Source organism: Ursus americanus, chromosome 22 (genome assembly GCF_024610735.1).
Source record: "Ursus americanus isolate L20-20 chromosome 22, mUrsAme1.1.p, whole genome shotgun sequence".
NCBI classification, from domain to species: domain Eukaryota; kingdom Metazoa; phylum Chordata; class Mammalia; order Carnivora; family Ursidae; genus Ursus; species Ursus americanus.
In genome coordinates this window covers 40771728-40799341 of record NC_142148.1, presented here as the reverse complement: position 1 = coordinate 40799341, position 27614 = coordinate 40771728, and the positions used below count along the sequence as shown (strand labels likewise).

General features: G+C 40.4%; 1 protein-coding gene across 1 annotated transcript in view; it reads right to left on the bottom strand.

Moving 5' to 3' along the window:
* The window catches only part of PCSK2 (proprotein convertase subtilisin/kexin type 2), a 249610-nt gene extending 224127 nt beyond the window's left edge, over positions 1-25483 (bottom strand). The window contains exon 1 of the mRNA XM_087853760.1: positions 25055-25483. Coding sequence (XP_087709886.1) covers positions 25055-25231 — 177 coding nt within the window. The 5' untranslated portion in view covers positions 25232-25483. The remainder of the gene's footprint in view (positions 1-25054) is intronic.
* Positions 25484-27614: the final 2131 nt, after the last annotated feature.

Genomic DNA, 27614 nt, shown 5'->3' with positions numbered 1-27614 from the left:
GGACAGTACAGAAAAACAAAGACTAGAAATAGAGGTTGTGGTTGTGACGTAGGCAAGGAAAGTTGGGAGAACAGAGAAAGAGAGAGTAAGGGGCAGGCTGAGGACTTCTATTGGAGGTGCAGGGCAAGTTGGTGTGATTTAGATAGCGTTGAAAAGCCTTTCTTTGCCTCACAATGTTCCTGCTTAGCCCCATCGCAAATTTCGTGTGTGGGGGGGGGTGGGTGTGTGTGTATTGAATGCCTGGTCTCATGAAAGTGTGGTTATCTCTGGGAGGACTAACTGTCTAAACCATATGCGTCTATTCAGATTTGCTAAATGCGTCTATTCAGATTTGCTGATGGAATGGAAGTTCCTGGGGTCAGAAAGGAAGAGAAGAGTTGTAAGAGGCAGAAAAGGGGATACCAAAGGCCTGTGTTGCAATCATGCCCCAGTCTGAACAATCTCTTATATATAGGTCGTAAACGCTCACCCCTACTGACTTACATCTTTCTCTCAACCAAAGCTCCTTCTCTTCAGAGTCTGGACCTAGGATCACACCTCTGAGCTATTTGAATCCTTTCACTTCTTTCTGTCTTACTTTGGAAAGAGAGGGACAAAAAGTGGGCCTGGAGAACAACAGGTAAAGACCATCTCTGTTCCTGCAAAAGACTCTTCCTTCGTCTTATGGCTTCCTAGGGCCACTGTTAGCTGCCTCTGCTGTCAGGCTCTTGGATGATTCACAAAGAAGCTCAAAGAACATGATCAATGGCTGAGGATTGGAAGACAGGCAAATCCGCAGAGGGAGGCTGCTAGTCTGATGGCTGAGGAGCCCCGGGGATCCTCGTTAAAGTTCTCTAGCATTGGAGGAAACTTCTCAGTCACTCAGGGTGCTGTCATGTATCATCATGCTAATGTGTGTTACAAAGAACCACAAATCTTAGTAGCTTCAAACAGCAGCCATCTGTTTAGCTCACAATTTCCTGGGTCAACAGTTTAGGCTCTCTGAGTGGTAGTTCAGGTCTTGACTGGGCTACTTCATGCATGTGTAGTCAGTTGTAGTTTATGGGGTTGGCTCTGCTTCTGAGTGCTGGTTGGCTATTAGTGGGGCACCTCAGTTCTCCAACTGGTCTCTCCTCCTCCAACACCCTTGCCCAGGCTTGTTCTCATGGATGAGGCAGGGTTCCAAAAGTAAACATAACAGTGCAAAAAACTAGAAGGGAATGTGTAAGGCCTCTCTAGTCCCAGGCTTAGAACTGGCACACCAGCACTTTTACCGTATTCTTTCGGCCAAAGCAAATCAAAGGCTAGCCCACAGTCAGAATAGAGAGGATTTCAAAATTCCAGGGCAAATCTAGGAAGGCCAGTAATTGGGCCATTAATAAAATCAATGTACCATAATCAGAGCATACCAGGAGGCCCACCTGGAAGATGCCTTGTGGACCAGCTGATGCTTTGGGACATTCCAATAGCCATCTCCCCCCAGAAGGCAGGGCATGAATGCCAACACTTTTGAATCTGCTAGACGGGATTATTGACACACACAGGAAGTCATCCTCAAACCACAAACCAGGGTGTTGCCAGTCCCTAGCAGAAAACAACTCAAGGAAAAGATCCATTTGTAAATTCACCTTGCCACCTATATCAGGATCTTGAAAAAAATAACCCTATTTTCTGATTGAAGCAGTCCTGTAAGGTGGGTGCTATTATTTCTATTTTAAGTTGAGGAGACAGAGGTTTGAACCCAGGTCTGGCTGACTTTGAAGCCCATGCTCTTTCTCCTATTTTTTTCACTCTCTCTCAAATTTCTTTCCTATGTAGGACTTGTCTTTCTTTGGGCCCATCAGGGGATGGACCCTGCATGTTACTGATACCTGCCCAGAGACCATTACTGGTTCCCCTGGAAACCTTGTGTGCAAGGTAAGCTGATCTTAACAAGAATTCTGAAGCTTACAAATGGGTTGGAGTGTCAACTTTAGGGCAAAGGAAGGGAAAAGCATATTTTCTAGCATGATTTTATTTCTTAATTAAAACAACAAAAAGTCATTTGTTTAACCTGATACACAGATTAAATATCTATTCCCATCATGAAATAGGAAACTTTTTCAAAAAACGCAGACTACTATATCAGCTATGAAGTCACAGCTGCCATCCAGAGCAAGGGTAGGGATAGTCTGATTGACAGCGCAAGATGATGAGGGAACAGACCATACTCCTCAGGTTCACATTGGACTACACCCCCTCATGGGTTGGTCAGGAACCAACCAACTTCCACAGTACAGAAAGGAGGTGCCTTTTATTCAACCATTTTCTGGAGAACACCCTGCATTTAATAGCCCGTTCTTAAACCAGGAACCCTGACCATTTTTCGACCCATAGTTTTCAGATTGGACTCTTACATTTTCATTTTTACACCTGTGATTGACTATGAAAGGCTGGTAGTGCCTCATTTCTGTAAGTGCTCTGATCATCTGTCTTATCTTGTTCTCATTGTCGGCCAACTGAATATCTTCAGTCAATCCCAGCAGAGCAATTCCAACCGGTAGCCAAGTGGACCATGCACATTTTACAGTAAGGAAACACTTCTTCCTTATGTGAAGATTCCTACACAGGACTGGTTTTGTGTGGAATGTTAGGGATCAGAAGAATCTTAAGCTTAAAAAGAAACTGAACTAAGGACACATTGCCTAAATCTTCATCTTTCAAAATTATCCCGGTATGCCAAAAAGAACACTCTCTCTGGAGACAGTCTTGGGGACCACTGCAGGCTCCACGAGGTCAATCCCTGTTTTGCTTCCAAGTAACCAGTACAGAGCGTGTGCATAAAAAATCGGGACATTCTAGATTGAACTTGGGAGGAGTTGCTAAGTAGCTGCAGGCCTCAGTGTAGATGGCTATCTCTGAGTATGGCATTCTTTGGGCATTAGTGAAACATTTAATGCTTTGGGAGGCAGGGAGGAAATATAAGTATGTGAGACAAAAAGGAGCAGTGAAGCTTATAGTAAATTGGAGAGTACACGCCTTCTTTAGGACAAAAAGATTGCAAGAACTAGGGTGGCCAAACAAAACTTAACTTGTGAGACCATGAGTGATACATATTGTACCTTCTAGCTCTGAACAGTCTAGAACCTACTAAGTGCTTAGCAAAAGGCACATCTAATTAAGAGGGTTTGAACTCATAGAAACTTATGAGATTGAACTGGGAGTAGAAGGACCCTCACGTGTTCTAGTGGGGGAAGAAATCCAGTTGATTATAGACATGACTGAGACTATCTGTTATTTTTGTCTGTAGTTGGGCCCAAGCTCTCTTCAACAGCTGTGGAAGACGAGAGAGATTAATCACTACCAGCATCAGCTCTGAAGTTGTGGCTATCTCAAAATGACATAGGAGAAGAAGGGGTGAAAAGTAGTCACGTGGGCTGTGAATTCACTTAATGATTTCTTCACAAGCAAGTTGTTTGTTGTTGTTGTTGTTGTTGTTTTCAAAACCCGAAATAAACCAGAAGAAGGCTGTATTTGGCCAAGTCAATATCAAATGTGATTTCTTAATGAAGTTCACTAGTGCCATATAAAATTCCACATAAATAATAAGGCTGGAGGAAAGGAATTCATGTTTGACATACATTTGTTTGTTTGTGTATCTGAGAGCAGTGATATTTAATCTTAATATTATTAAGATTATTAAATTAAATATTGAAATATCAGTTTCAGTCTTGCTGGGATAAAGCTGCAGAGAGCTCGGAAAAGGTTGTAAAAGAAGAAAGGGGGTTTAAAGGGAAAAAAGCTGACTGCATTTTCAAGGAGTAAATAGCTATAAAAATGATGCTGCATTTGCCTTCATTACTGCAGAAAGATCTTCACAATACATTGCTTTTGGAAAAACAAAACAGTGTGTGCAAGTAAGGTTACTACTTGGAAAGATGTTCAGCTAATATTCACCCAAATGTTAATAATGGGTGGCAAAATTTAGGATGATTTAATTTTTTTTTCAGTTTACCTCTTTATTATTTTCTACAATGACCTTTGTAGACTCTTAAAATGGACATATATAATAAAGGTAATTTCATTTTGTAGAATAAAGGAAGTGTACTTCATAGTATCTCAGCGTTTTCACATGGAAATGGCCCAATAGAGTAGCTAGCACTATGTCTCACTTTACAGAGGTTGTGAGGCACCTGAGCTCCTCTTGGGGAGTGAATTGCCTTTATCTGGGAGAGTCCTGTGATGGTTGGTAGGGTCCTAAGGCCATGGGTGCCTAGGGAACAAAAAAATCTGCTCTGCCTGGGAATAATCTGCTTCACCTATGAGAGGAAGGAATGATGAGGAAACGAAGGGACAGAAAAAAGAAAGGGAAGAGGAGCCAGTAAGAGGTGTGAGGGCTGGCATGACATGGGGCAAAGAGGCCACTGCTCAAACCCCAGTGGTGGGGTGACCAAAGGATGTCTCAAAGCATGCCTGGTGCTTGCTTTAAAGTTGTTTGTATTTTACAGCATAAATCCCCTCTCTGCACCCCTGACATCTTCGGTAAAATACATTATAGTTACAAATGCCTTGGGTGAGTGGTTAGGGTTAGGTAGGTGTTAGCGTTAGGTAGGTGGGGAAATCAAGGTTGAGGTTGAATTTCACACCTGTTAGCATAATGAAGAATAAAAATTGCATGTGTGGGATGAAGGCATAATTTGTTAACTAAAAAGATTTACTGGGAGCAGAAAATTGGATCCAGAAGTGAAAAGGGGATCCAGCTTCCACACTCAGAATTTACAGGAATGTTGAGAAGAGCTTAGGACTTCTACAGGTCACATAATTGTGGGGGGTGGGAGGGTTGGCTGAATCCTATCTAGATTGTAAAGTCCAGGCATTTCTAGTTGACATCTGGATTATATAGATTTAAAAAAGTGAGGTTCAGAAATTTAAACAATCTGATCAAGGTCATACTGCTCTATAGTGGCAGAAGTTGGATGAAACCTCATGGTTATTGAGAAAACTGAACTCTCTCAGTTTCATAGAGGGAGAGACTTGAATGTTAGTGAATTTTGAGCCAATATATCTTTTTGGGGGTAATTTCTTATTTTTGAAATAATTTCAAACTCATGGAAAAGTTTCAGGAATAGGGCAAAGAATGTTCATAGAACTTTTACCCAGAGTACTCAGTCATTAACATTTACTGTGTTTTCTTTATAATTTTTTCTATACATACATATTAATTTTGTTGAATTTTCTGAGTGCAATTTGTAGACAGTATTTGTTTCCTAAGAACAAGGCAGTACATGGATCATAATCAGAAAACTAACATTGATATGATATTTTCTAATTTGCAGACATCACTTATAGCTGTCAATTGTCTTAACAATATTTGTGGTTAAGAAAAAATATGACCCAAGTTTCGATACAGGATCACTTGTTGCATATAGTTTCCAATTTTTTTTTTAACCTGAAAGTGTTTCTTATTGTCTGTCTTTGTCTTTCATGACCCTAATACTTTTGAAAAGAACAGGCCAATTGTTTTGTAGGGTGTCATTCAGTTGGAAATTGTCCAGTGTTTTCTCTCTCTCTCTCTTTTTTAGGATTTTATTTATCTATTTGAGAGAAAGAGAGAGCATGAGCTGGGGGAGGTGCAGAGAGAGAGGGAGAAGGAGACTCCCTGCAGAGCACAGAGCCCAAAGTGGGCCATCCAAGACCCTGAGATCCTGACCTGAGTGGAAGCCAGAGGCTTAACTGGCTGAGTCACCCAGGCACCCTGTCCAATGTTTTCTTATCATTAGATTGAAATTATGCATTTTGGCAGGGATATCACACACATCATGGTGTATGGTCTTGATGCAATGTACACAGTCTTTCAAATGCAACTACCTTGAGTTCAGATTAACTATTCTGATATCACCCACCTAATATTGAACTCACAGACTGAGCCCAAGGCACATTTGTGGGCACATTCAGTGCTACTTTCTCACATAGTTCTGAACATCCAAGTGTGAGGGTACTGAATAAGTTAAAAATAGAGCCTACACTAAGAATGAGAAAGTAGACTGAAATAAAAGCAATGCCATTTACATTAGCACCCCCAAAATGAAGTACTTAGATATAAATCTAATAAAACATGTGCAATATATGTTTGAAGAAAACTATAAAACTCTGATCAATGACATCAAAGAAGTAAATAAATGGAGAGATATTCCATGTTCATGGATAGCAAGAATTAATATTGTTAAGTTGTAAGTTCTTCCCAACTTGATCTATAGATTCAATTCAATCCCAATCAAAATCCCAGTAAATTGTTTTGTGGATATTGACAAATTGACTCCAAAGGTTATATACAGAGGCAAGAGACCTAGAATTGGCAACACAATATTGAATGAGAAGAACAAAGTTGGAGGACTGACACTATCTGACTTCAAGATTTACTATAAAGCTACATTAATTGAAGCAGTATGGAATTGGTGAAAGAATAGATTAAGTGATCAATAAGCCTGATAGAGAGCCCAGAAATAGGCCTGCATAGGTATAGTCAACTGGTCTTTGACAGAGGAGCAAAGGGAATACAGTGAAATAAAGTTTCTTTAAAACTGATGCTGGAAAGACTGGACAGCCACATGCAAAAAAAAAAAAAAAAAAAAAGTCTAGTCGCAGACCTTACATCCTCCACAAAAATTAACTCAAAATGGATCATAGACCTGAATGTAAAACACAAAACTGTAAAACTCCTAGAAAATAGCATAGGAGAAAATCTAGATGACCTTGGGTATGTGAGGCCTTTTCAGTTACCACACCAAAGACACAATCTATGAAAGAAATAATTGATAAGCTGGACTTCACTAAAATTAAAACCTTCAGCTCTGTGAAAGAAAATATTAAGAGAATTAGAAGACATCCCACAGACTAGGAGAAAATATTTGCAAAAGACACATAAAGGACCATTATACAAAATAAACAAAGAACTCTTAAAACTCAACAATCCAGAATACAAACAACCCAGTTAAAAAATTGACCAAAGATCTTAACAGACACCTCACCAATGAAGACATACAAGTGGCAAATAAGCATATAAAGAGAAAGTCCACATCATATAAGAAACTGCAAATTAAAACAATAATAAGGTATCACTACGTATTTATTAGAATGACCAAGATCTGGAACACTAACACCACCACATGCTGGTGAGGTGATGGAGCAACAGGAACTCTCTTCACTGCTGGTGGGAATACAAAATTGTACAGCCACTTTGGAAGACAGTTTGGTAGTTTCCTGCAAAACTAAACATATGCTTACCATACATCTGAGTAATGGCATTCTTTGGTATTTACCCAAAGGAGTTGAAAACTCATGTTTACACAAAGAGCTTCACATGGATGTTTATAGCAGCTTTATTCATAATTGCTAATACGTGGAAGTATCCAAGATATCCTTCAGTAGGTGAATGGATAAAATGTGGTACATACAGATAATGAAATATTATTCAGTGCTAAAAAAAGAGCTATCAAACCATAAAAAGACATGGAGAAAACTTAAATGCATATTATTCAGTGAAAGAAATTGATCTGAAAAGGCTATGTACTGTATGATTCCAATTCTCTGATATTCTTGAAAACACAAAACTGAACAGACAATAAAAAGATCAGTGCTTTCCAGGAGTGGAGGAGGGGAGAGATGAACAGCAGAGAAGAGATGATTTGGGGGCTATCAAAATAGTTGTATGATAGTATAATGATGGATAGATGTCATTATACTTTTTTCCAAACCCATAGAATTTATGACACAAAGAATGAGCCCTACAGTAAACTGAATTTTTGGTGATTATGATGTGTCAGTGTAGGTTCATCCTTGGCAAAAAAAAAAAAAAAATTACCATTCTGATGAGTGATGTTGATAATAGAGGAGGATATGCATGTGGGGGAGGGGTCAGGGGTATATAAGAAATCCTTGTACCTCTTAGTTTTGTTGTAAACTTAAAACTTCTTCAAAAAAGTTAGTCTTAAAAATATATATAACCTATTTCCGTGGATTCTGATTGCTATAATTATCTAACCAAGGAGCAACATGTTGGGAATGGAATATAAAGTGTTTTTATTTTTTAATTATTACATTTATTTATTTTTATCATTTTTTAAAAATCTTGGAGAGCATGGTTGGGCAGTGAAGAAGATAGGGATAAGGAGTTGGACATTTTGAATAAACACGATGACTCCAAAACTATACAAGAATATAATCATTGAAAGTACTCAGTAAGAAGCTGTTCCATTCTTAGCAGAAAGGCATATGGAGGCCCAGAAAGTGATATGCTATCTCATAAAAATCAATCAATGAGAAACAGTGCAAGACAATTTCATACAGAAGGCAAACAAGCCACATTATTTAGATGAATAAAGTAAATATGATTTCACTAGAAGAGTGGAAGTCTTGACAGCTCCTTTGAACAGCTGCTGCTCATATAGCAGAGAAGCCTAATTGTTTATATGTGCCTTCAGCTCCTCTGTCAACAGCAGGAGTCCTGTGGAGTGAGGATGTCATTTCCTTGCATAACCAGATGTGACAGAGAATATTATTCAACCTCAGCTTATCGGGGCATGTTATAAGTTTAGCCTGGTCTGAGAAGGTCATTTGTGTAGAGAACCAGAGTTTTCCACATCCCAACTCATAAAATAGGTATTTGTTAAAGCTGGATGGAGTCTTCAGATCAGGTGAAGTCTTATAAACTGGCCTGGAGAACTTATAACATGCTTTCATTTGCACATAAATCTAAATATGTCACCTTTCTGTCTATAGAATCCATCCCTTTCAATGTGCTTATCTCTGTAGGACTCAATAAATACCTGCTAATAAAATATGAATGCATGGATGGATGTTCCTTTGGAATTAGCTGTTTCCAAGGAAGGAATTAGCTATCTGAAGGAGGCTGGAAGGGAGAATGGAGACATTGACCTCAAGTCCTGGCACTCAGGACACCTTGTACTTTCCTAAGCTACTCCTGAGCATTTGTCTCCACGGATAACACTCAACTCTTTTCCGTAATTCTAGGAGCCACTCTTCCCTACCACCAGGAGTGCAGTAGTGCAAAACAGCTTGCATTGTACGTGGTTGTTTGCTGTACTGAGCAAATAGTCCACAGTGGGATTCAAACTATGACTTACTCCCAAGAACTAAACAACTAATTTATATCAAGTGTAAAATGACAATCAGGTAGTGAGACAGGTAGAGGATACCTGATTCTCAGCCTCACTCACAGTTTCTTTCTAGCCTCAGGCACAATTTCCATACACTATTTCAGAAATGAAAATGTAAGAACATGCATTATTCCTTTGGCATATCAGGGAATAATCCACCTGTCAGATCTGCTGGGATGACAGTGATACACTACATCCTGGCTTTTCTTTTTAGTTCCCAAGTCAGAAGGTCTGCTTTAGATTCATGTATTTATATGTCAGGGGAAGAAGTAGGACACATTTAATCATTTTGTTCTTAGCTGGAATAAATTTCACAGATAGAACTGGTTGCCTCTATCAGCCATTTATTGTGGCTTCAAAGACAATAATTAAGCCTTTAGTATCCTTGATGTCATCAGCCAGTGGCAATGGAATTAAAGACATGTAACCTGACTCCCTAATAGCATCATCTGTTAAAAGAGTTGGTGCTACCTGCTTCCAGGACATGAATGATTCCATAGGCCAGAAGAACCAGGCTGGGAAATCTGGCCCCCTCCAACTCACTGTTAGCTCAACTTGTTATCCTAGGCTTTCCTGTATAAGGCCATTCTGTTATACCTTCCAAGTATACTTCAATGCCCCCTTCCACCTATCGACAAAATCCAAGCTCCCCTGTATGGTGCAGGTAAGCCATCTGAAACCGACCCCAGTCCACATCTTTAGCTTCTTTCTCAGTCTCTCTCAGCATCTAGCCAGACAAAACTACTTGTAATCCTTTCACAGTCCTGGTGTGTTCTGTTGCATATGTTATGGCATCCTCTATAAATACTCTTTTCTTTTGGCCTGTTGAAATTATGAGTCTCGATGCAAATTAACCTCAACTTGACATTGCCTGCCCTGGAAAGACTTCCTTTCTGTTGACAGTCATTGCCTCGTGGGTACCATATCATAAATCTATCACAAAACATATTGCCAGTTGTTTACAAAGAGCACTCTATTCCTCTGATTTCTTGAAGTCAGAACCTATGTTCTAGCTAACTGATGCCCTCTGTGTGGCAGATGATGTTGATGCCCCACTTTCATTCCTATGGCCTACCCTGGACACCACCTGTAGACAGTGCATATACATGCCAGATTCTCCACAAATCTCTACTTCTGAAAGCATGGTTGGTCCACCTGGGGAAGGCAGAAGTGCTAAGAATTTGATGTCCCTCAGGGTCAACTCTCAACCAAGAAAGTATGGGAACTTGTGGTTAAATTTCCCAGCTTCCTCAGTCTTTGATGGGATAACTCAGAGATGTCATCACTCATAGAAGGTCCAGTAGTAGAATGTTGCAATAATGGTCTGCATTTTGTTTCTGCCTCTTTGCATCAATTCCCTTGGTCAGTTCCTTCCCACACTGACTCTGAGCTTGACCATGTGCACTTGCTTTGGCCAATGAAACTTACTAAATGTGACACAAACAAAGACTTAAACGTGCACACTGGGGCTTGATCTCTCCTCTATATCTTGTAACCTTTCTTAGACCAATGGGATTGAATCCCAGTTGCCTATTTGTTCCCAAATCCACGTCTCAGTGTCTGACATCTTACTTGCTTATTCAATGTACTCAGTACATGTTTGTTCAATTAACTGAGTATTATTCTGTTTCTATAATTTCCCTTGTATGACTGTGGCTCCTATTACCTTCTTTGTCCACTGATTTCAAACTCCCATAATTTCTCCTTGGTCCTTTCTTCCTTTCTAGTTAATGGCCAGGATGGTTGGTTTTGGCTCCAGCTGATGGGCCCAAATTTAGGTTTATGCCAAGCCACACTGAAGACACAACTCTCCAAAGTTCCCTTTGGCACTGATTCTGCTCTCCCTCCCCCGCAAAATGGTGCCACATGTGGATTTCAAGTGATCAACAATGACTTGTTTCCTACCCTTCTCCCCACATCTTAGGCTCTGCAAGGTCTCTCTTGGTCTGATAACCCCTAGAAATATAGTCATCAGGAACTGACTTGAATCGGCTCTTGGATGCCAACAACCTTGTGTTTGAACTTCCATCACCTTTGAAGAGAACTGAGGGCCTCCTGATGAAATTGATTATTCCCCCCTCACATAAGTAGAGAACAAGTTAAGGACAACGAAGGATAAAATTTGTGGATCACCTTATTCTCTGTCACTGGTTTCTTAATTTCCCATCAAGTCACAAAATTTTAGTCTACTAATGGTAATTAATTAATTGAAGCCATTTAACACAAGCACAAATTAGGATATTCATGTAACCTTTCCTAAAGTGCTTGGTCTTCCTGATTGCAGCATTACATAACACATCAGCCTGTTGTTTAGTGAACATCTGATGATAATGGAAGCTTTTAGTTTTTTTTCCTCATCATTTATTTTTATATTTATTGAGTGCTTACTAATGTACAGTGCTGTGTTAGTCACTAAGAGGGCAGTCAAAGAAACGTAATTCCTATTCTGTATTTCACCAAGTGTAAATTCAGTAGGTGGTTGTTGGTGTAGAATCAATCTCTGAATCTATGAGCAGGCTTTGTTTGAAAACCTGGAATTCATAAAACTTTTATAGGTAAAATGGTGAAAAGCAGGCCAAGTAGACCTGCAATGAACTGGTGTCAGACCAAGGTGGTGTTGGTGTATGTGGTTAATCACTCATAGGAATCTCACACAGTCAGGTTTTCTGTCTCATCCAATGTGAAAGGAGGATATAATGGTTCTAGTCTCTGAACCTCAGCCAATAAGCAATAAGGTCCAAAAGCTCATTGCCAGGAGTGAAGAACATAAACACCATGTTTAATATTCTTTTCCTTGTGTGTAAAATGAAAGGTTAAACTAATGTCTAAGATTTCTTCCTGTAATTCGGTAATTGTAGATATTATTTATAAGAATTTAAATGACTCTGGGTAAACCATTTAGAATAATGAGGTTGGCACATCACAATTTTTTGGCGGGGTGGCAATTTCCAAGTGGGCCAACTAGTGTTTAGAAACTACTATCTACAAACAGCATTAAAATGACATAAATTTAAATTACCACAATACTTTCCCTCTTTCCCTTCCTTTCCGCACTACACCTCTGGAAGGAATTGTCTTGATACCTCCACTACGTCGTATTTACCTCTACCCTTCACCATTTGGCTTCCTTCCTGTAGCCGACTGGATTGCTTTCCTTGCTCAGAGCCCTTTGGGCCTTAGCCTCTGTATCTCTTCATCTGAATTTTCTCTGGTTGGCCAAATTCTATATGTTGAACATGTGCCAGGTCAAAGTGTTGAGAGACTTAATGCCATCCAGGACAATCAATCATGCATCAGTGTCTGATGGCAATTGGCATATAAATTCCCTAGCTCCCTCACACCTCAGGCAGGACAACTCTGGGGCCTGTGTTCTACACCAGCTCTCAGAGATTCCCAGTGGAACTGAGTCCCTATTATCCACAGTGACAACTTGTTCTATAATGCACCTTTCATTCCTGCATTCCCTTTCCGGTTTCAATTCCTCTACTCCCCTACCAGTATTTTCTAGACTCATTCTTTAAATAAACAACTTGCATGTAAACTCTACTCCTAGGGACCTAAACTGACATATGTGGCCTCTTCCACGGTGCTAAGGCGACTTCTCCAATTTTAACAAGGATTTCATCTCTAAATCCAGTGGCCTTGCTTGCTCCATTCTTTCTTAACCCTCATCTCCCTTCCTTTCGCAGCTCTGGATTCCCCTTCCATATCTCTAACAGTCCAGGCTCTGTCTCCTCTCCTGGCTCCTTTTTTCTCCCTCATGTCCAAAGTTCTCTAGGATTTTGTCCTATGACCTCTTCTCTCCTTTTTCTCTCAACACTCTTCCTTGTCAATGCTATCTGCTGCTGCGGCATGACTGAGGTGTATGCGGATGGATGCTTGTGCATTTGACTTTTAGGTCCTTGACCACCTTCTCCTCTTTTTGACATTGGTAACTAACTTCCATGGGTGTTATCATTCTCTGGAGGTGCATAGGACTTGGAGACTTGAGCTTCAACATCCTAGTCACTAACCATAGCTTTCTCTTTCAGTTCTCCCACTATTAATCCCAATTTACCTTCTCTTCTAGTTTATTGATATTCCATTTTTTGAAAACTCCATTTCTCTCTCTCCCAACCTCTACCACCCCCACTTGAGTGCTGTTTAAGAAAACAACTCAGTTGGTGCTACTATAAATCCATTCTCTTCCATTTGGCCTCTCAGTACTGTCCAGAAGTCATCATTTGTCCTTTGTCATCTTCCCCTCCCATCCCCTTCCCATTAACAGCATGCAAAATGTTATCTCCCTTGAAGCACCCACCCCATCACCCCTTTCCTTCATGGGAAGCATTGATCTTGCCTCCTTCACCTTTGAAATACTTGTGACTCCTCAGTGGGTATTCTCCCCATATCCTCCTCTGAGACCTTCACACTGAACTTCATCTCCCATTCCTCCCTTTTAGCTCAGAGAGAAGACATTTCCCTTTTCCTGCTCAGGCTAATTCTTTTGCTTTTCAATAAAACCTAGCTAACTAAGAGATGAATGAAAATGAAGAATTTATGATTGAAGAAATTCTGGTGAAAAGACTTGTGATGAAATCACTAACAACTTTAATGTAGATAAATATAAGCAATACTGTAAATCATGGTTATATGCAGAAGGTTAATATTTACTTATAACTTGATGTAAAAATAATTATGCACCTAATGAACATTGTAATGTGGGAATAGGGGAAGCCAGAGTAAGTGTTAGGAAGCTAATGTCCCCACTTTGTTAAGCATGGACTCCACTAAATTCACTAAAGTTGAAATATGTAATGAAATGATTAAACATGTCGTTAAATATGTATATCTAACATATTTACATGTAAAATAATCACAAACTCCTCACTCAATACCATCACCATTATTTTTTTTTTTTTAATTTTAGGGAGACCTATTATGAAACACTATGTCTGTGTGACTAATTTGTCTGAAGTTTAACAATGTCATCAATTTTTTTCAGTTTCCTTTCTTTCTGTTAAGTTCTGTAATAATTAAGTTAATAGTTCAAAATTTAAAATAGTGTGTACGATATAATCCCATTTTTATAAAACAATTTATCTAACTACCTTTCTTCTCTCTCTATGTATTCTTACAGAAATATTTGCAATAAAATTTACTTAATGCTGGTAATGTTTATTTCTGAGTAATGAGATTTGAGGTAATAAAAAAAATCGTTCTTCTAGTGCTTTTTTTGCACCACTTGATATTAAAAAAATAATGAGGATGTGTAATTTTGACAAAAATAATTAAGTTATTATATTTTTCATATGCTTAGGGATTCTTATGTCAACTTATTAACTTGATGATTTCCACTCATGGCATTCACAAGGGCTATAATGTGTAAGAATACTGTGGCTTAGGGGCGCCTGGGTGGCACAGCAGTTAAGCGTCTGCCTTCGGCTCAGGGCGTGATCCCGGCATTGTGGGATCGAGCCCCACATCAGGCTCCTCTGCTATGAGCCTGCTTCTTCCTCTCCCGCTCCCCCTGCTTGTGTTCCCTCTCTCGCTGGCTGTCTCTATCTCTGTCGAATAAATAAATAAATAAAATCTTTAAAAAAAAAATACTGTGGCTTTCACTGAGAGATTCGCCATCCCTCCAGTCGAAGAATTCACATATTTTGTTTGCTTGTTTGTTTAAATCTCAAGAGGGAAGATGCTCAATTGTCTAAGAAATCTGATACCAACATAAATTGGATCATTCATTCAACAACTACTCCTGTAGGCTTAGTTTATCACATTTTATTCCATTGTGTTTACACAGAAAGCAAGACTGTTGATGTCATTACCCTCAGCTTTTATTAAAACACTGGAACAATAGCTAAATCGTGGAAGGAGCCAAGATGCCCTTCAACAGGTGACTGGATTAAGAAGATGTGATTCATATATACAATGGAATATTACTCAGCCATAAAAAGAACGATTGCTCAACATTTGCTGCAACATGGACAGAACTGGAGGAGATAATGCTAAGTGAAATAAGTCAAGCAGAGAAAGACAATTATCATATGGTTTCACTCATTTATGGAACATAAAAAGTAGGAAGATCGGTAGGAGAAGAAAGGGAAGAATGAAGAGGGGGTAAACAGAAGGGGGAAGGAACCATGAGAGACTATGGACTCTGGGAAACAAACTGAGGGCTTTGTGGTGGGGGGGGATGGGATACGCTGGTGATGGGTATTAAGGAGGGCACATATTGCATGGTGCACTGGGTGTTTTACGTAAGTAATAAATCATGGAACTTTAAAAAAAGAAATAAATTTAAAATTAAAAAAAAAAGAGGGGAGTGACGGGTGGGCCACTTGGAAAGAGGAAGTCAGCATGGAGGAAGGAAGGGCAAAAGATAGATGGCTAAGGACCTTGCATAAGTCAGCCCCAAATACCTCTGAAACTAGAAAACATTCAGACTTCTTAATTATATGAGCCAATAAATACCTCTCCCCCTGTTAGAACATCCTTATTTGGGTGTAATTAACATGCATTAAAATTTACCCTGTTTAGATGAATAGTTCCATGAATTTTGATCGATGTATAAAGACTATATAATTATCACCACAATCAAGAAACAGAATGTGTCTATCACCCCAGGAAGTTCTATCATGCTTCTGGGTAGTGTGTCTCCTTCCACATTTCCCCCTTGCAACCACTGGTTTATTATCCTGTCCCTACAGTTTTGCCTTTTCCACAGTGATAAGTAAACAGAAACCTTAAGTGTGTGTGGCCTTTGAGTGTTGCTTCTTTCACTTGGTTGAATGCATTTGAGATCCATCCTCATTGTTGCAACTATCAATAGTTTGTTCCTTTTTACTGCTAAGTAGTATTTCACTATACGGATATAGTGAATTTATATCACAGTTTGTTTATATATTTACTGGTTCATGGGCATGTGGACTGTTTCCAGCTTTTGGTGATTATGCAGAAAGCCACAATAAATAATTAAATACGGGAAAAATAAAACCACAACAATGGAACAGTGAAAGCCAAGTATCCCAGGTCAGAATAATTTTTTTTCTAATGCCATTACTACACTTGGCACATGTTTTAAGTCTAAATTGTTATTTTCCTATTCTTGGTGTCTCCAAATAAATGGTTCTATATGTCTCTCATCTCTCTTTGAACTCTTCCTACTTCAATACAGAGTGAGCATTAAGTGAATCTACTTAGGAAAATTTGGGAGAATTAGATGTTCATGAGTCAGTGCCAAATTTAAAGTTATAAGTAAAGAACAACTTTAGTATCCTACGGTTTTCATGTTCTTATCAACTTTCTTTTTTTTTTTTTTAAAGATTTTATTTATTTATTTGACAGAGAGAGAGACAGCCAGCGAGAGAGGGAACACAAGCAGGGGGAGTGGGAGAGGAAGAAGCAGGCTCCCAGCGGAGGAGCCTGATGTGGGGCTCGATCCCATAACGCCGGGATCACACCCTGAGCCGAAGGCAGACGCTTAACCGCTGTGCCACCCTGGCGCCCCTCTTATCAACTTTCTAATGGAGAAACTATTAACATCCTGTAACATTCTTGAGTCTATTTCATTTGTGTCAGAAAATGAAGAGTTTGCGTCCATGTTGCACTTTCAATCTAAGAGTTTGTTATATTCAATTATTCTTACCAGAGGACCCCAGCACATCACAACTTTCTCCGAAAAGTCATGGTCAAATTGTTTTAGGGACAAAAACAGCTTGTCTAGAGAGTTTACTGCTTTTTTTATATCATACGTCATGTAGAAGCCATTCACTAATATGGAATCATTACATTTAGGGTGGAAGTGTTAATTCAAACGTAATTTCTTGATTCCCTAACCATTAGCGGAATTTAGTCAGTTAGTGGACTTGAGCTATAATATATTATAATAGATACCATATATTAATATATATATTATATATTATTAATATAATAAATTAATATAATAAATATAAAAATAAATACAATGCATATAATATAAATATTATAAAAATTTATGTGAAGAAGGTGAAAAACTCCTGCTTTTGAACTGTCCTGTGATTATTTGAATCTCAAATAGTAATGCATAAATTCAGTTCAGGGTTTCTTTTTGAAATGATGAATCTGAGCTCAAATGTAGAATGAAGCCACTGCTCTAGTGGGTGGAAAAAGTGTGAACTTCAGGTTTCATGTTTTATTTTTAAAACCTGACTTCTTTGAACGGTTACAGCCAAATATATAATTATTGCAAACTTAACTATAGCATTACTCCCTGATGTGCTATAACATTATGATCCACAGCTAATAAGATCTTTTGGAAGAGGCATTGAATTTTAGATAGTCATTCATTTGAGAAAAAGAGGTGTAATTTTTCTCCTTCTTTTGTATTTTGATCAAGTTTTAACCGTAGGCTTTTTTTTTTTTTCCTGCTCAAAGAGCTAATCTCTTCTATTACTGATTATTTCTAAGTTGGGAATTTTAGGGAAACACAGGAGTCTGTCAGGCATTGACTTGCTGCTTGTTACCTACTTCTACTTCCTAGCTAAATTGCAGCCTATAAATAAATGGATGCTACAGGGGTAATTTTTTGAAAACTAGTTCTTCAAGTGCCTTTTCTCTGAGCTAATGGCCAAACAGTCACCTTGTGATCCAAGTTTATTTATCAACCAAGGAGCACATAATGAGTACCTCGTATGAATAGGGCAAATTGGTTGCCAGTGGGACAAGAGTGTTTAATGGATTTTATATTCTTCCTGGAGAAGAAAAATCACAAAGACCTGAAAAGTTGGCTTACACTATGAGGTGAAAATACAGGAGACTTCATAAGTCTTTTAAAAATTATTGTTCTTGTGATCTGATTTGGTTTGGTTGTAAGGTGTAGAGAGTCACTCCAGCAACTAAGAAAAGGGATATTTATTGACAGTATATTGGTTTGGGTAATGCTGGTTGTTCTAAAGATAAAGTCTCAAATCTCGGTGTCATAATGTAATAGTTTAATTTATCACTCATAAAGTTCTAGTCAAGAATCAGGGACCTGGGGTCCTTCCATCTTGCGACTGCCATCTTTAGCATTTGGCTTCCAAAGTCACTGTTCTCAATCACATCAAGCCTCAAAAGAGAAAAGAGGGTGGAGAATCAACCTATGGGAGTTTCAAGTATCAAGCAAGGAAGAAGTGCACTTCACTTCTGCTTACATTACATTGGCTAGAATCACCATATGGTCATACTTATCTGCAAGACAGGCTGGGAGATTTGCTGGGAAATGGAACTGGAAAGTTATTAGGAACTCATATAAAATGTCTGCATCTCCTATGGTCTGGATGGGCTCTTTCATGGCAACTAGATCCCATTCTCCTCTCTATAGCAACTAGTGAATCAAATTTCCTAAGGAAGCCAGTATTATTGGTTGAGATAATCACCATGGTCTATAATGAATTAAATTCACTGAATTATTTGAGCTAGGCCCTCTCATGGACCATGGCCAACTCACGGGTAGGTTTCCATTGGGCAGAGTGTTTATTCCTCATTCAATCAGTTGTTACTCCTGAGACAGTACAACTTAAAACTGCCTTCTTGAGTAAAAAAGATATATATATAGCAAGGCCATTTCCTTATTATTATTATTACTACTACCAATAATAGGTTTTTTATTCTATGCACTTGCCACTGTGTCCAGAACCTTACATGTACTATATTATTTATTTTTGCTAACCACTATATTTTAAACATAAGCCTCTGAGAGGTTTTGTAAACTAGACAAGTTTCCAGTACTAATTCTAAATCCCATCATTTTTACCTTTGAACGTGGCTGTTCCTAGCTCTCTTCAGTCACAAGAAAGGCACTGGATATAGTGAGTGTTGTGACAAATATGACTGGTGCCAAGAAAAAGGAATAGATTCAAGTCCCAAAAAGATAGATGGAAGTCCCAAAAAGATAGAAGATGTTATGGTCTAGGTCAGTCAGAGAAGACTTGAGAGAAGAGTTTGGACTTGACCTAAGGCATACTGCGTTAAATTGGGGTCCAAAAGGAATTCATAGCTTTCATGTTGGGGTAGTAGGGTTCTGAGCTATTTCCCTTTGCCTACCATGGTAGTAGGCCTTGTAGTTTCAGAAAAACTGTTCCTTAAGGGCTTCTTAGAAATCCTTTTGGAAATACTTAGGGTCAAATCTATATTCTGTTTTGTTTCCCCCTCTAAACCACGTTAATCTTGATCTAGAGAAATATGGGGCAAAAGGTAGGAGATTACTTCTTTGGACTGATAACTGATGCATGATGAAATGAGAGTGAAATTATAGAATCTGGATTCAATATTGTTGGGACATTAAGACACCACTAAAAAGGTGAAAATAAATATTCAAAATAAATATATCTGACAAAAGATTCCTATCCATAATAACCAAAGAACTCCTACAAACCAAAAATTAAGACAGACAATCCAAAAACAAAAACTGTTTTCAGGGCAAAAGACCTGAACAAATAATGAATAAAAAAGGACTTCCGAATCACCAACAAGCAAATGAAGAGGTATTCAGCTTCAATTGATCAACAGGGAAATGTAAATTAAAATCACAATGAGATACCATCGCCATTACATAGCCACCAAAGTGAGGAAAAAGATAGGAAAGACCAAATGTTGGTGCTATACACAAGTAATGAATCACGGAACTTTACATCAACAACTAGGGATGTACTGTATGGTGACTAACATAACATAATAAAAAATGAGTATTAAAAAAAAAAGGAATCCTGAGACCAAAAAAATAAAAATAAAAATAAAATAAAATCCCTATATGTTATGTTTCATTATTATACTAAAGTGAATTAAAACAAATTCTACTTGGGGAAAAAAAGAAAGAAAGAAAGATCAAATGTTGGTGAGAATGTGGAACAATCAGAATCCTCACATGCTACTGGGTTGTCAATGGCAGGCAGAATTCTGAGGTGGACCCCAAGATATCTGCTCCCTTGTGTACATGCCCTGTATAATCCCCTCCCCTTGAGTTTGGAGGCAGTATTATGAAGATGATGCATTTCATTCCTGTGATTAGATTACATTATATGGCAGAGGTGAAGAGATTTATGAATGTAGTTAAGGTCCCAAATCAGCTTACCTGAATTAATGAAAAGAATTATCCTGGGTGGGCCTGACTTAATCAGGCTAACCTAAGCAGGGACTGAGCCCTTCCTGAAAGAAGGGTGAAAGTGTGAGGTTCATGGAAGGGGTCATGCACTAGGTCATGAGGGTAGCTTTCAGGAGCTGAGAGTAGAGCCAGCAAAAAATGAAGAGTCCAGGTCTACAACTACAAGGAGCTGAATTCTTCTAAACCTTGAATATGCTTGGAAGTAGATTTCCCCTTGGTTGTTCCTCTAGATGGGGACATAGCTGGCCAATATCTTGATTTCAACCTGTGAGCCCTTGAGCAGCAGTTTCAACTATAATGTGCAAGACTCCTTATCCATGAAAACTATAAAATAATGAATTTGTGTGGTTTTAGGCCACAAAGTCTGTAGTAATTTTTTACACAGCAATAGAAAACGGATACAGTCTACTAAAGTTGAATGTGTGTATGCCCCTTGACTCTACGATTCTACTCCTAGGGATACTCCCAACAGAGAGGCATACATGTGTTCACCAACATACATACACTACGGTATCCACAGAAGAAATATTCATAATAGCCTAAAACCAAAAACTACCCAAATGAGCAAGAGGGGGAACTTATGAGATATGAATAATGCCTTATTCCTTGATTTGGATTCTAGTTATACATGTGTGCCCATGTTGTGAAAGTTTATTAAGCTGTGTTCTTTCCTAAAGTATACTTCAATAAAATGAAAAGAAATTTAATTTTAAAATTAAATTCAGTTAAAATTAAAATTAGACATTCAATTAAAATTAAAAGAAATTTACTCTTCCATTATATAACAGCACAATTACTACTAGATTTTAAAAAATTAATGATCACATATATAAAAGTAGCCACATGATTTTCCTAGCCTTAGTCCTATATGGATAAAAAACAAAATCTATTGTAATAAAACAAAAACACTTAATTGTCTATTGTTTGGATTTTTACCTAAATTCTTACTTGATTTTTGGCCAACCTTCAACACATCATTTTAATAAGTAATTTTTTTTCCACAAGGGATTTAAGGCACTCTGGAATAACACCTCTGATGTTCCTGTAAACTCACTCACTCTCCTAGACATATACATCTTTTTTGATGAACATATGTCTTTGGGCCAGTCATGATAAAACAGAAAATTTTAGTCTCAACCTCACCTTTCTAACAGTAAAGTTATAGGTAGTTTTACTCCATTTCAGGGAGGAAATACAATTGGTTGGTCATGGCCTTGCAAGAGTTTGGCAAAATAGTCAACAAATATTCATTTAATACCTCATATACAGACCACCGTGCTAAATATGGGGCTATAGGAAGGCATGGTATCTTGCTTCTTCTCTTGGAAGATCTATGATCTACTTGAAGAAGTACATGCTCATACACATTAGTTAATGACCTTGGCAGACGTAGGTGTTGGCTACAGAAGAAAAGAAAAAGAAAGAAAGGAAAGGAAGAAACATCAGAAGTCTAAAATGGTGCCCAAGAGTGGAGTTCTTGGTTGTCAGAGAAGGCTTCCCCGAGGCAGCTTGGTAAAATAACAAAATTATTTTCCACAAAGCAAATTTGGTTTTAAATTTGATTTTTTCCCCTTTCCAAATATATGCTTAACCACTTGGAGCTTTAAGTTTTTCATCTGAGAATGAGGGCTGATGGCAACAATTTCGACCTCACAGGTTTCTGAGGTTAGATGAGATAATTCGGTAAAATAGCAGGTCCCCCTAGTCTGCATAGCTGACCCTTCTTTTGGATGAATAAATAACCACCGAGGATCTTTGGTATCTAACACAGAGCACTGGAGAGCACTGGAGAGGATGGAGCAGTAGGGAATTGGACGACACAGTAAGTGTTAAAGAAAGGAAAAAGAAGGAGGTATTATGGGTTTAAAATGAAAAAAAAAAAAGAGTAACAAAAGTATAGTACTGATGAAAACAAGACAGGACAGTGTTTGGGAAACCTAGAGGAAGAGATAAAATGAAGGACATTTCTTTACAGGCTAGCAAACCCAGTAACAGGTTGGCTTTGGTGAGGAAACCAGAAATATAGAAGATATCATCCTTGAATATGTAATACCTTTCAAATGGACAGACGATACTTACACCCATATTTACTTACATGTATGAAATGACTAGAGGACAAAGGATGGAATGTACCAGCTTATGTTGCGTACGCTTTGCTTTTTTGTCCCATAGGAATTTGGAGAAGGGAAAGCACAATGTGGTCCATAGCATCAGGGAAGGTTCAAGCTCAGACTTGAAGGATGGATAGGAAGGAAAAGAGGGTTTATTCTACACAGGTGTGGTATCATGCAAAGATTCATCAGACAGAAGTATTCTACCATAGACTGATTTTTTACTTAAATATGTATCGGAACAAAAATCATTTGGATAAGAGATGCTACTTTTGATAGGTTATAGAGAGGTGAGGAGAGGTAGCAAGGCAAAGGCTCATTTTTCCTAGATAGAAATTGCCTGTCTGAGGCTGATTCAAAATCAGAGGGTTCCTCTTGAAAAAAGAGTGGGGGTGAAAGAGGCTTAGGTGTCTGATTTTACCCTGAAGTATGAGTTCCCTCAGATTTTATGTAAGTATATAAAAATTATCCAGATTCATTTATGATGAGATTGTCCCTACACCTCCTTTCTCAAACTTCACCATCAGAACTATAAATCTCCCATTAAGCCGTTTACCTCTATATAAAGAGTGACCCTCTTGGAGAATTAATAAGTTAAGCCATTATCTGTCTTACCTACACCTGCATTTGCTTAAGTTGCTAAGATCCTAAAGGACATATTTTCCAAAGGGTAAGTAAAGAGATGGCAATGTCTGCCTCTGCTATGAAAAGATGCATGGTATGGGGAGAGAGGAAGAAGATTTCTGCATCAACGGCAGCGCCTTTACACTCAAAAACTAAAGAGCCTGATGCCACATCCCTTCTCAGCATACCTCGAAGCCCAACACATCCTGCAGAGCACTTAGCCTGTTTGGTATGTTCCAGGAGGTAAATAGCATGAGTTTAGCTCTGAAAGATCTGGGTTTAAATCCAGATATGTTTTTTTATTTTATTTTTAAAATTTTTTTTTACCTTGGGCCCTGATCTGAACCTTATCAGTGCTGTGCGCTTAATAATACTAGCTTCCTCAGCGTTGTTGAGAATATTAAATAAGAATGTATATAAGGACTCCAGAACACAAGGGTGCCCTATTGTTGTCAGGTAATAATAATCACTATTACAATCACTGTTATATTTATGGCTCCTGGGTACTGAGTCTTGCCAAGTTAGGGGGGCGGGATGGGAAGGAAGGAGGGTCTGCTTGTTTACTGTGTTGGTGGCACTCTTGAAACAGCCCCAGACTCTGGGGAAGAACGACAGCGGGCTGCTCCCTCAGCTGGCATCTTCTCTCCCCTGCTCCACCCACGCTTCCCGGGAGCAACAAGTTCCCTACTGCAAGACCCGCCCGCGCGCCACTGGTAGACCCGGCGGGCGCCTCCTCCCAGACCTCTGACTTACTTGCTCTGAAACCCACCTGGGATCGAAATCGCGGCTGCCAACGCCCTACCGAGGAGGGAGAGCCGGCCGCACGTGAGGGAGCCCTCCCGGCGCCTGGGAGGGAGGCGGGAGGCGTGGGAAGTCGGGACAGAGGACTGATAGGAGACCTAGTTCGTGCTGTCCTTGAGAGGCAAAAGCAACAGAGCAAAGCACCCGCCGCTCATCTCCAGCTTCTCTCCTGGGATCAGGAGGGAGGAGAGCCCCGAACCCCACAGACCTCCACCCAGCCCTCTGGTTGCCAAATAGCATCCCTATGTCCTCTAGGCTCCCCTCGCCCGGTTTCTCCTTGCACTCTCACTCCACCCCACACCTCTCCAGGTCCCCTAAGGACACTTGCGATTTCTGACGAGATATTTTGCAAGGACAAGTAAATAAGCCACGGCCCCCACCCAGCACTCTCCTCTCCGCTGCTCTCCTAGAACGGATACCCTGGAGTCGCCAAAGGAGTCCCAAGGCGTCCTAGATTGGGAGCCTTATCTAGCTGCCCAAACAGTTGAACTCTGACAACTTCTCGGAATGGGGATCCCCGCGCCCTTGTGGGAAAGCCAAGCTGGCCGCCCACACACCAGGAGAGTCACCCCGATTTCTCCATAGGGAACTCCTCTCAAAATCTACCTTGCCAGCTTCTACAGCTGTGAGTTGAGAATCAGAGAGCTAACTAGGAGTACGCTTCGGGGGCGGGCGCTCGTGGGCAGGGGCGAGGGCGAGAAGTTCCACCCCAATTTGGAAAGAAGACCCAGTTCATGTTTCCAAGTCTCCTGCAGCCAGGGAGCTGTTGTTCCTGGAAAAGAGCAGGGGCTGAAGTCACCGGGAGGGAAGTCCTAGCGCGGGATCCGAAAAGCACGGAGGTAGATTGCAATGTCCGAGCTTTTAGCCTTGTCCGTCGGAAACTACTCTTTCTCCAGGAGATGGGGGTGGGGGATACATCCCTGGCAAAGACTGCCAACGTCAAGCCCAGATGTTCAGCACTCATTCCTCCATCCCCACGCAGCCTTGAGAACTTGGTACCTCGGACAGCAGCCCGGGCGCAAGGCATTGTTAGAAAGGTGTTATCTTGTTTTCGCCACCAAGTCAAAGAGCAATAAATTATTTTTATGACCTTACTAGTACAATTTGAAGGACATTTTAATTACATAACCCGTGAAAGATCACCGGAGGCAATGTCGTGTTAAAGAGCCCATGGCAGAATATCTGCATCGCATGAGAAAGAAAACTTGCAAATCTGCAATGAGATTGCGCAGGGCTGCCCCCGTTTTGAAACAACATGCGAAATGCAAGGGAGATCTTACCTTTCGGACTCCAAAGCCGTGTTCTGCTGCAACTTGGCGAGCTTCTTCCTCTCCTCCTTTTTGCAACTCCACAAGAAAATGATTCGTGAAGACCGGTCTCTCGGCAGATGCAAAAACCATGACACAGAAGAGGAGCCCGGCGGCCGCCTTCCACTGGGAGATACAGCCACCTTTCATCTTTCTCTGGGAGTGAAAAGTGGTGCTAGGAGGCGCGCAGGCTGGTGGAGCGGGGGACTCGGAGGAACGGTGCAAATAAAAAAATATATATAGTTTTTTGTTTGTTTAAAAAAATCTTTGTGTTGGGAAAAAGACTAATTAGGGGCTTGGAAAGCAGCAAATCAATGTTTGTTCTCCTCTGGCATCTGCCTGGCGGGGAAGCCGTGTAGTCAGGCTCGCTGGCAGAGGTGCGAATGTGGGGAGCTGTGTGTATCTGAGAGAAAGAGCGAGTGTATGTCTGTGCTTGAGGCTAAATCTGCATTTTCAGCTCCTCCTCGGCTCCAATTCCACTGGGGCCGGAGGAGAGCACCAGCCTGGGTGACGTGCACCCGCCAGCAGCCAATGAGGGCCCGGGAAGCGGCGGGCCCCGCCCTGGACCGCCCCGGGCCCGCCTCTGCCCGCCCCCGGCCCGGCAGGTCCGCCTCCGCCGACGGGGGGCGCCGCGCGGCGAGCCCGCGCCCCCGCCCCTTTCAGAACCCTGGAGAGCTCCTCCATCTCTCCACCCGGGCCCGCCTTGCTCCCAGGAAAATCCCCCCAGCTGTAATCTGGTCGGCGGCGCCTGAGTGATGTCATTGTTTGTGGAAATCTGTAAGGCACTGGAAAGGGAATTACGGCGTGTGCCGCTCTCTGAGGCCCCGAGGGGAGCTGGGGCACCGGCCTCTCCCTATTCCTCTTCCCTGCTTATTTTCCGCTGCAAAACAACTCTTTCTCTCCCTCTCTCTCTCAAGGCATACTTGCCTCTCTTCCTCACAATAACAAAGCAAATATTAACCCTCCTGTCGCCACTTTGGGCAAATCCCGGGGGAGGGTTACTCCCCTTCCAGGCATGGGGAAGGTTGGGGAAAGCAGCCTTCTTTGGGTGACTCATGGGAGCTAGTATTTATTTATTTATTTATATTTTTGTAGGCTCCGGGCTTGTCTGGAACTAAGCATCTGGGAAGCCTAGCAGGAGATCAGACTCACTCCCACCAGCAACTGTGATTAGATGAGACTCCTCCCGGAGTCTGGGCTGCTCCGCAAAGACCGCCTTCAAGAGAGGCGCGGCCAGGATTGACATGCCTGGAGGTACATTCTCAGACTTGGGGACGTTCGCTTGCACAAGGACAGCAAGGGTGTGCCTTTGGGAAGGTGTAGCCACCAATCCTAGGAGCTGGGCCAAGACTCCAGTTGGGCATTCTCAACTGGGGCGAATTCAGGCCAAGTGGCAGCGGGTCAACTAAATTATCCAGTTAAGAAACGTGCGCTCCCAGTCTACTAACGGCTTACACCGACTTCTTCTTGCCCCAGTGAGAGGAAGCAGGGGCGAGGTGTCTGCCAAGAAATCTGGTCCATTGTTTCAAAGCAACTCAAATATTGTTGAGTTACAGGGTATGCACACTTATTCCCATTATCATTTAGCTCCAAAGTTCAAAATCCTGCTTTACTTGGATAAGAAGTGAGAGACCTTTTTCTTAGAGGCTTAAGTGTATGCAGTACAGCCAGAGAGAGAGACAGAGACAGAGAAAGAGGTAGACAAGGAGAAAGGAAGAGAGAGAATAATGTTGACACATTTTACAACACACACACACACACACACACATGTTTTATTTTCAAAAGACTTCCCCCTTTTCATTTTAGCATGAAGTCAGAATCTACACAAGAAAAGCAATATTGGTAGAAGTGAATACACACAATGCCATGGGACACATTGTCTTCAGAGCAGATCCTCTTGTTGGCATAGTTGGCTCCACCAGAGCCCTTTCAAACACTGCCAAATAAAAATGCAGACATTATTGAAAATTTTGATTAAAGCATAAGAAATCTGTATGCAATTATTGTTAGTAGTAGTGGTGTTAGTACTTGAACTCCTTTAAGAAAAGCTAAATGAGGTGCTGAGAAGGTGTTAGCACATAGACTAAAGATGAAAGGGACCAAAGGGGAGACAAGGTTTCTAAGAAAGTATTAATAAAAGGGAACAGAGCTGCTCTGTGTTCCTCAGTTCTTTACTGCTCAGAGGCTCATTTCTGCTGAGATTTTTTTTTTTATCACCCTATCCTACTCCACAGCTTACCTCTCATAGTCCTTCTGTTTGATTTTAACACGAAGTTTTCTTACTCAGGGACCTTCATCTCTTCCTTTCTCTCTTTTCCTTATATTGCACCCATATTTTGAATTAAAGTACTAGGCTGGTATGAAGAAATGCCAATGATTCTTCCTGCCCTGTATTGTCATTTGAGAAAAATGGCACCAAATGTGAAAATTACATTAGATGGATTCACAATCATGGAAAGCATTTCAAAAGCAGCAACAGAGATAAAAATCTAAGTCTTAAGAAAAATAGATCTGAAGAGCATCAAATAAGTCA